Source organism: Grammomys surdaster, unplaced genomic scaffold (assembly GCF_004785775.1).
Source record: "Grammomys surdaster isolate TR1022 unplaced genomic scaffold, NIH_TR_1.0 166, whole genome shotgun sequence".
NCBI classification, from domain to species: Eukaryota; Metazoa; Chordata; class Mammalia; order Rodentia; family Muridae; genus Grammomys; species Grammomys surdaster.
This window is the reverse complement of record NW_021604614.1, coordinates 14,601,101-14,611,282: the sequence shown is the minus strand read 5'-3', so window position 1 is coordinate 14,611,282 and position 10,182 is coordinate 14,601,101. Positions and strand designations below refer to the sequence as shown.

The following is a 10,182-nucleotide window of genomic DNA, read 5'->3' as shown; positions in this document are numbered from 1 at the left end:
AGCTCTGTAGGCTGTGGGTGGGCAGTGGTGAGAGAGCTCTGTAGGCTGTGGGTGGGCACTGGTGAGAGAGCTCTATAGGCTGTGGGTGGGCACTGGTGAGGTAGCTCTGTAGGCTGTGGGTGGGCACTGGTGAGATAGCTCTGTAGGTTGTGGCCCTTTCCACCAAGTCTGGCAATACAAGTTGAGTTCCCTAGACTCATTCTGGGTGAAGGAACTGACTTCCAGAAGTTCCCTTCTGACTTCCTATAACCCCTTTCCCCTACATGCAACAATTAATCTCTTTTCTTTTCTTTTCTTTTCTTTTCTTTTCTTTTCTTTTCTTTTCTCTTCTTTTCTTTTCTTTTCTTTTCTTTTCAAATGGTTTTTTTGAGCAGGGTTTCTCTGTGTAGCCCTGGCTGTCCTGGAACTCACTCTGTAGACCAGGTTGGCCTCAAACTCACAGATACTCCTGCCTTTGCCTCTTGAGTGCCTAGATTAAAGGTGTGTGTGCTGCCACCACAGCTCAGCTGCTAACTCATCTCTTTTAAGCTGGGTTTTTATTAATGATTTACAGTAGGCTTTGTTCGTGTTCTTTTTTATATTTTTTTATTTTTATTTTTTAGACAATGTCTCTCTGTGTAGCCCATGCTGACCTCAGTCTTTAGTGTGCTCTCGCTCCCCTCCCTCCCCGCCCCCCCCCCTCTCTCTCCCCCCCGCCCCCACTAGTATTCTTGTGTCCTGTAGATCCGGGTCTGGTGCTGTTTGTCTTATACTTCTGGGATGTTAGGTTTGGAACCCAAGGTAGCACAGAGCTCCATCCTTGGTCCTGAATTCCTCAGAGGCTCTGTATTTGTGAATTTTGTTTTCTCCCATTTCATAGGTTGTCTTTTCACTTTTTCTTCCTTGAAACACGGCTTTATTTAGTTACATGTAGTTTTTTTTTCTGATATCAGTTGCCACTTAGCTTGTGAGTTTGGTGTCTCATCTTGCAAATTACTGTTTAAATCTACTGGAGATGACAACACTTATCTGCTTTCTTAATACTCACTAGGGGGCCGGGCAGTGGTGGCGCACACCTTTAATCCCAGCACTTGGGAGGCAGAGGCAGGCGGATTTCTGAGTTCGAGGCCAGCCTGGTCTACAGAGTGAGTTCCAGGACAGCCCGGGCTACGCAGAGAAACCCTGTCTTAAACTCCCTAACCCCTGCTCCCAGGGTCCTCTTTATTTGTTATTTATTTACTACTCCAGGCTCTGAAATATTGGTTTCAACTCTCTCTGGCCCTCCCTTAGTGATGAATCCTTCTCCCTGTCCTGTCTATTTTTTTCCAGCCTTGATTTGGGCTTATTGTTCCTTTTCTGAGATCTTCAGGTATAGCATTGTTACTTATTTGAGATCTTATCAATTTTTTTTAATTTAACTTTATTTAGTTATTTTAATTTTTGTTTAAAAATGTTCTAATGCTTAACTGTTAAAATTTAGGTAGCAATGGCATTAAGAGTCTGTCTCTAGGAGACATCATACCTTTTCTTTATTTTTTTGAGTTCCTGGCCAATGAGTAAATGCTAGGAAGCAAAGCAGGGGTTCCAGTGCAGTGTTTGGCTTTTAGTTGCTCTAAGTGCAAAGTCAAGAGTAGTTTACATTCAGTGCTTCCTGTGTATCTGACCCATGCCCTGTTTCTGTCCCCACCCCTTCTGTCACAGTGACGCTTCTGTCCCCACCCCTCCTGTCACAGTGATGCTTTGAAGCAGGTTCTGTCACTGCCTGCAGTGTGCACATCAGGAAACTGAGGCAGTTTAGTTAAATCATGTATCCAGTGTCACACGGCTAGGAAGTGACGAGCCATGTCTATCTAGGGCACTAAAGTGTCCGGCCACCCTTATGGCATGTAGATTTGGTTTTAAACTGCCCTTCTTTCTCTTGAGAGTAGTCTCCATTCTACAGTGTAATTGAGTGCTGGGAATTTGAGATGGAGGATTTCTAGGTCTGGTGTGCTAATGCTTAGTAGATTATGTAGATACAGATTCTGCTTGAAGCACTGTGTGTGCACATTATATTGCCTAGTGTCCAAAGCAAAGTAGAGAATGGTAGAACCCACTTCAGTTGCAGATGGCAGCATAGAACTGTGGGGCCTGCTCTTGCTAGTGGCCAAAGTCCACGCTTGATACTGGAGTTTACTGCACATTACCAAAGTGGTGGTGACTGGGTCTTGACAATTCTTTTCTTTGAGTTACAAAAAAGCTTGCATTTGGGTGGGGTTTAGCTCTGTGCATTTACTGTGGACTAGTTGAGTCTAGTCCCACCGAGCACACATACCCTTTCCCCTACAGAATTTTAATTGTACTTTGTTTTCTCCATGGGTTTACCATATATAAGATGTCCATAAAAGTACCTACATCAGGCTGGGGAGATGGAGAGCACTGGCTGTTCTTCCACAGGTCCTGAGTTCAATTCCCAGCAACCAATGGTGGCTCACAACCATCTCTCATGGGTTCCGATGCCCTCTTCTGGTGTGTCTGATAACAGCTACAGTGTACTCGTATAAATAAAATAAATAAATATTTAAAAACAACAAAAAAGCCGGGCGTTGATGGCGCACGCCTTTAATCCCAGCACTTGGGAGGCAGAGGCAGGTGGATTTCTGAGTTCGAGGCCAGCCTGGTCTACAGAGTGAGTTCCAGGACAGCCAGGGCTATACAGAGAAACCCTGTCTCAAAAACAAAACAAAACAAAACAAAACAAAAAAAAAAAAAGGCTGCCCCCTAGTTAATGGAGAATAGCCAAGAACTATGAGCAAAGCCATTCCTGCATATTAAAAAAAAAAAAAAGTGCCTACATCAAAATTTGGGCCATTGTGTGGATTGAGCACATAGCAAGCAGTTGGATCTGTAGGCAGTTTGACCATTATAAGAATAGAAATGGACTTTATTACTAGCGAGTGGGTGTGTGTGTGCGCGTGTGTGTGCAGCGATTAGAGGACTTTGAATTGGTTCTCTCCTCCATGTTTACATGGGCTCTGGTCCTTGAGCTTACATCTTCAGGCTTGAACAGTCTCTTCAGCCTCTTTCCTTTGCGTGTTTATGAGGATTCATTTTTATTTTGTGTCTGGTGTGTTGTCTGAATTGTTTGTAAGTGCACTACATTTGTGCCTGGTATCCATGGAGCCAAAGAGGACACCAGGTCCCTTGAAACTAAAATTTTAGAGATTGTGACCAAGCAGATGCTAGGAACTGAACCTGGGTCTTCTGCAAGAACAGAACATGCGAATATCTACTGAGCCATCACTCCAGCCCTAATTTTTCATTGTCATATGGACAGTAGTGTATTGTCCTAGGTTTCATAAGCACATTTATATAAATGTATATGATACACTCTGAGCTTCTTCCATCTCCTGTTTCCCCTTTCTCATACTGCTGGGATTTTAAGATTCATTTTGGTTTAGGTTAGATGTTAGCCTCCTCAGGAGCTGTTCCTTCATGGAGGCTGCTTTTTCTTTCTGCCTCACATGGTAGCTTTCCATCCCGTGTGTCCAAGGGATTGGAACTGTTGCATCTTGTTCACTGTCAGCCACACAGCCCTGGTGTGGGAGGCCTGTAGTAAATACTTAACTCCTTTTTCTGTCTCCTGACACAGAGTCTCTGTAGCACAGGACGGCCTGACACAGAGTCTCTGTAGCCCAGAACGGCCTGAAACGCCCAGCAGTCCTATTTCTTCCTCTTAAGATTCTGAAATTAGCCCAGACTAGCTCTGACCAATCCTCCTGCCTCTGCCTCTCTAGTTCAGAGATTGCAGGCATAAGCCATCATCAGTCTTTTGTGTTGTGCTGTGGAGGAGGCAGGGGTGAGAGATTGAGACAGGGTCTCTCTACGTAGTCCTGCTCTCCTGGAACTCACTATGAGAAGACCAAGGTGGACTACAACTCACAGACCTGCCTCTGCTTCCTGAGAGCTGAAATTAAAGGCTTGTGCCACCGCGCTCAGCCTGGCTAATAACTAGCTCTTAGTCTTGTATGCTGGTTGCTAACGTTGTGTTGTGTATCATTCCGTTATTTGTGCCTTAAAAAGACATATTCTGAGCCAGGCATGGTAGCCTTTAGTTCCTTCCGTCACTCAGGAGGCAGAGTAAGGCAGATCACAGTGACTTCGGGGCCAGCCTGGTCTACATAGAAAGTTCCAGAAAAGCTAGGGTTACACACAGACCATGTCTCAACAAAAAGACAAATCAACCAAAAAGGCCGTATTCTGAAAATATGAGCAGAAAACCTGTTCAGGGCATTTTCATTGCTGCCGTCACACACTACTTTGCTTGTACTTATGGGAAATTAATCTCTTCTGTTTAGTTACAGCCAAGTTCTACATCTGAGTCTATGGAGCAACTACTAAGCAAAAATAGAGAAGGAGAAAAGTCACGGGATTTAATCAAAGATAAACCGGAAGCAAGTGCTAAGGATGGCTTCATTGACAGCAGCAGCAGCAGCAGCAACTGCACCAGTGGCAGCAGCAAGACCAATAGCCCGAGCGTCTCCCCTTCTGTGCTTAGTAATGCAGAGCACAAGAGGGGGCCTGAGGTCACGTCCCAAGGGGTGCAGACTTCCAGTCCAGCCTGCAAACAAGAGAAGGATGACAGAGAAGAGAAGAAAGACACAACTGAGTGAGTAACCTGGGCTTTAGCACATCCTCTCTCCAAGTAACCTGCTTTTAAGGGATTTTCTCTTTCACAGAGTAACTGTTACATGTAAATCTTAGCTGAATCTAGTCATTGAATTCTTGGCATTCTTCCCATTTTGTTTTGTATGCAGCTGTTGGGGGTGAGAAGAGCTACTTGTGTAGAAATAACATTTAAATTTGAAGGCCCTGTCCTGGAACTCTGGCTCTGCCCAGCCCCGCAGTCTGCAAGGGCTGTTTGCTGCCCCATGAGGAAGTGTTGAGTTGATAAACACATCTTTATAATAAACTTTATTTCTGTGCATCTGGCATATTAAAGCACTTCAATAGACGAGAGGGTTAGCCTCAGACCTAATCACCACTCTTTTTTTTGTGTTCTGGATAACAAAGAAAACCTAGTTGTACTTGAACTTTTAGAGTGATAGGTTGTTGAGTGACTGTTTATTCTTGATTCTCAGAAAAATAATTTTACTAGAGCCATGGTCTTTCCCAAGGCATGTGATTAAAACATCTTGACACATTTAAAATTGCTGCAAGCTGCCTATGCTGCAGATGGTGGCAGGGCTTTGTTAGCACAGCGCTTGGGCAGCTGAGGCTGTGATCCTGAGTTTGAGGCCAGCCTAGATCCATCGCAAAGCCCAGTCTTAGAATTAGAAATACTGTGGACTCATATTAAGTGTTGGGTTTTTTTTTTAATGTGTTTTTTCTACATGTCCATCTGTACACCATATCCTTGCTGTGCCTTCAGAGGCCAGAAGAGGGCGTCAGATGCTTGTACTGTAGTTAGAGATAGATAGGTTAAGCCCCAGTCCTATGGAGGACAGCTGCTCAGCTATGGCTTAACCCCACTAGGCACCTTTTAAGGGTGTTTTCTACGGGCTACTGCATTTTCAGTTGAAATATTCCTTGATGGCTTTTGAGGGATGTGGTTTCTTTTGTTTTAATTTGTTCTTGTGTGATTAGTTTCTTTGTCAAATTGAGCAGCAGAGGTGTGTGTTTCAGTGAAGGAGACTGAAACACGGAAAATTATTCAAGTCTGATATATGTCCTCTGAAATCTGACAAGTGTGCCAGGCAGTATTGAGAAAGCTGTGGGTTCCATGATGTTTCACTGGCCTGCCTGTTTTCTTTCTCATTTAGGCAAGTTAGGAAGTCAACATTGAATCCCAATGCAAAAGAGTTCAACCCTCGTTCTTTCTCTCAGGTGAGTTATGGCAAGTTTCTGAAGATACTTCCTTGTGGTCTTCATGGTTTTCTCCTGTGCCACCATCTGACTGAGTCCAGCTGTAGGACACTGAAACAGCCTGTCTCCCCGAGCTTGCCAGTCGCACTGTGCATGTGAGAAGTGCGGCTATAAAGAACAACTCACAATGTAAACTTTCTGATGAGTGAGGCTGCAGGCCAAGGATGCCCATTCCACTAACTACACAAAAGAGAGGCCATTTTCTGCCCTTTGGAAGCATGTCCTCAGGGAGTGTGGGAGAGCATGCCTGTAATCTTAGCAAACAGGAGGCTGGGGCAAAAGGGTCCTGAGTTTGGTCAGTGTGAGACCCTGTCCAAAAACACAAAAGTGAAAAGAAAAAGAAAATGGTGGATAGACCTTTTCTGGTTCCTTGTAAAATTACTACAACTTTTATATTTTTTCATTGATAAATATCTTAGCTTGATTAGATATAGATACAATGCTGATATTAAATTTGTACTTATGCCAGCCCTCTAACACTGAGAAATGTCTGCAGCCTAAATTTTCCTCTTTTTTAATCCCTGGAAACTGAATCAGCTACTTACATGCTATACTCTGGGTGTTTTGTTTGCTTGCTTTGTTTATCTTTTGAATAAAAAGTGCAAGAAACAAATCGGCAGAACGATTAGGGAAACTGTTGTGAAGATTGTTTTCATAGTTGCGTTTCATCTTGACATCGTTGACATTAAATTCTGTTTTTGTAGCCAAAGCCTTCTACTACCCCAACGTCGCCTCGGCCTCAAGCACAACCTAGCCCGTCCATGGTGGGTCATCAGCAGCCAGCCCCAGTGTACACTCAACCCGTGTGTTTTGCACCCAATATGATGTATCCCGTCCCAGTGAGCCCGGGCGTGCAAGTAAGTTCCATGGGTTAAGATTTGCTGGACACTGTAGCTTGCATTTAGAATGGGTATCCTAGGCTGGCACTAGGTAGGCACCCGATGGTGGGCAATGGGCAGAGTTGGACTGTGTCATTAGCACGTGAAGCTGAGGTTTACTATAGGCCAGAGGTGTTCCTGTATTTGTGGGTATTAATTTGAATAGCTCATAGGGAATCAGGAAAACACAGGCCAGATCATGTTAAAAGACAGTGGTAGAATATATTGTTACCATATGAATCTAATGATGTGTTTTCAATTCCCTCAAGCCTTTATACCCAATACCTATGACGCCCATGCCAGTGAGCCAAGCCAAGACATATAGAGCAGGTAAAGGTGAGAGTGACCCTGCCTGCTTGTGCATGAGTGTGCGCCAGTGTGCTTGTGTCTGCATGCTGCATGAGTGTGCACTAGTGTGCTTGTGTCTGCATGCTGCATGAGTGTGCACCAGTATGCTTGTGTCTGCATGCTGCATGAGTGTGCACCAGTGTGCAGTGAGTAATTGGCTTCAGCTTGAATTCACAGGGCATGTGTTCACTTCTGATGGCCAATGTGAGTATTCAGGTGACTCTTGACCGCCTAGTAATCATGTGGGGGGAGGGGGCGGAAATATATATATAAATAAACTTCGAAGCTGGGCGGTGGTGGCGCACGCCTTTAATCCCAGCACTTGGGAGGCAGAGGCAGGTGGATTTCTGAGTTCGAGGCCAGCCTGGTCTACAGAGTGAGTTCCAGGACAGCCAGGGCTACACAGAGAAACCATGTCTCGAAAAACCAGAAATAAATAAATGAATGAATAAATAAATAAATAAATAAACTTTGTATGTGGTGTGTGAGTGTATGTGTGTGTGCACACAGTATGCAAGATGCATTTTGAGGCTGGAGAATTGGATCATTGGTTAAGAGTGCTTGGTCTTGCAGAGGACCCAGGCTTGATAGCCAGCACCAATATGGTGCCTCACAACTTATCTGTAACTAACTCCAGCCCCAAGGGATCTAATGCCCCCTTCTGGCCTCCATGCACACCAGGTATACATATAGTGCATTGACATACATGCAGGCAAAACACTCGTACACATACAAATATTTATATCTTTATTTTTGTTTTCTATATCTGAACTTTTGCCAGCATGTTTGTACAGCATGTTTGCCAGCATGGACACATGGAAGCTAGAAAAGGGCAGTAGACCCTCTGGAACTGTGTCACAGACAGTGGCGAGCTGCCATGTCCATGCTGGGAACCAGAACTCTGACTCTGTCAGAACATCAAGTGCCTTGACTGATAAGCCATCTCTCTAGCCTCTGTTTAGTAGTTTCTGCCAAAAGAAATACATTTTAGAAATTTCAACCTGAAGTTTAATTGAAATTTTAACATAAATTTTTTTGTTTGTGGTTTATTTGGAATTATTTTTAGACATAATCTCACTGTGTAACCCTGACTGTTCATAGACCAGGTTAACCTCAAACTCATAGCGATCCTCGGCCTCCATAATCGTAATGTCTAGAATTAAAGGCATGTGTGCCACCCACCGCACTGGCTTCTCTTTATCGCTGAAAAGATTCTCCTGTAGCCAACCTATGTAGCTAAGGCCTTAGAGGCCTGAAGAGAGAGGGTGTTGGCTGTCCTGGAGCTGAATCCTAGGTGCTGTGAGCTGCTGTGTGATGCTGTGACTAGTACCCTGTTCCTGTGCAAAAGCACCAGTGTTGACCCAAGTGTTCTCCCTGCTCGCAGCTTTAATTACTGCTTTTGCTTTACAACTTTTTTTCTTCAAGTCTTTTGTAATCCCCTTGAGTGTGGTGTTCTTGTTGTTGTTTGTTTGTTTTTAATTCTTTCCAGCATATCAATCCTGATGATTGCATCATTGGGTAGTGTTAATTTAAAGGAGTCTTACACGCTTTCCAATCCTGGAAAGTGTTATTACTACATAATAGTAATTTCTAGGACAAAATTGAGGGGTGTGTGTGTGTGTGTCTGTGTGTGTGTCTGTGTGTGTGTCTGTGTTATTTAGTTTGTTTTTCTGGTATTGATGGTATTTCTGAGGACTGAACCCAGGGCCTCATGTGTGGTAATTGATAGAAGGAGGGAGGGAGGGAAGAAGGGAAGAAGGGAAGAAAGGAAGAAAGGAAGGAGGGAAGAAGGAGGGGAGAAGAGTCTTTAAGTGGCCCCAGGTAGCCTTACCCTCTGCCTATGCTCCAGGAAGCCTGGAGCTCATGTCACAGTCACCAACTGAAGCATTCTTTCAGTTTGTGCTGGGTTGTGAATGGTGTCTGTTCTCAGTGCAGACGTGTCACGTCATCTCTCATTGTGATAAGCAGTAACTGTTCATTGCACGCATTATAATTCCAATACTTGGGAAACTGAGGCAGAAGGATCAGGAGTTAAGTCAGGAGCACAAGGTCATCTTGAGCTACATGACACCCTTTATCCACCTCCCCCCATTTTTGCATACCACATGCCTTTTCTAGCTACTTCCTGCCTTTGTTGTTGCCATGGGTGACCATGTTGTAGTCCCAAATTCAGTCTTTCACTAGCCCTGTGATGTGTCGATACTTCTTTCATCCACCTTTGCTCTCCAGCTGAAACTTTGTGTGTTGCAAAGCTTTACTTCATTAGAATTGTGGATTGCCCTGAGGTAGAGTTTGCAGGAGCTAAAAAGAAAGCCCAGGCATGTTTAACAATGCCTTTTTAGCAGCGGTGGTGGCACACACCTTTAATCCCAGCACTTGGGAGGCAGAGGCAGGCGGATTTCTGAGTTCGAGGCCAGCCTGGTCTACAGAGTGAGTTCCAGGACAGCCAGGGCTACACAGAGAAACCCTGTCTCAAAAAACCAAAAAAAATAAAAAATAGTGTGTTGTATGTTTGGGCATTATCAGCTTAAGGGATTTCATACTTGTTTTAGCTGGAATTTTACAGTATTAACTTTCTTTACACACCATAAAGTTAGAAGCTAACCTAAAGGAGATTGTCTTCCTTCGAAGAGGTGAAAATAAGAACACACTTGCTCTGTGCATAAATGAAGGACCTCGTGCGTTTCCACAGGTTCTGCATCTTACACTGCTGTTAACAAGAATGTCAACAGTCTGTGTCTTTTAAGGTGTAACTTAGAAAGTCCGGGGAAAGTAGCCATCCATGCTATCCCAGTGTTCCTGTATCCCCGTACCGCTGTGCTGCTACTGAACACATGGAGGTGCTAGAAAAAGATACTTCTAGTATTTTTCAAATATACAAAGTCAGTTGCTGGCTTCTGAAAGTCTACAAACCACGTAAAAGACACCTTTTCTTGCATGGCAGTGAATCTGCACTGTCTCTGCTGGTGCATGTTCCTGGGGATGGACTTAGTATATAGGTGTACACTGTCTGCTGGTCCATGTGATGCTGGGGATGGACTTAGTATATAGGTGTGCACTGTCTGCTGGTCCA

At 44.2% G+C, this 10,182-nt stretch overlaps 1 protein-coding gene across 5 annotated transcripts in view; it reads left to right on the top strand.

Annotated features, from left to right (window-relative positions):
* Atxn2 (ataxin 2) overlaps positions 1-10,182 on the top strand; it is a 98,899-nt gene that overhangs the window by 74,416 nt on the left and 14,301 nt on the right. For 3 of the 5 annotated variants that reach the window (XM_028765881.1, XM_028765883.1, XM_028765885.1), the window contains 4 exons: positions 4,317-4,627; positions 5,781-5,844; positions 6,588-6,740; positions 7,031-7,097. In XM_028765881.1, coding sequence (XP_028621714.1) covers positions 4,317-4,627; positions 5,781-5,844; positions 6,588-6,740; positions 7,031-7,097 — 595 coding nt within the window. The remainder of the gene's footprint in view (positions 1-4,316; positions 4,628-5,780; positions 5,845-6,587; positions 6,741-7,030; positions 7,098-10,182) is intronic. The other 2 variants (XM_028765884.1, XM_028765882.1) reach the window with 1 other exon arrangement.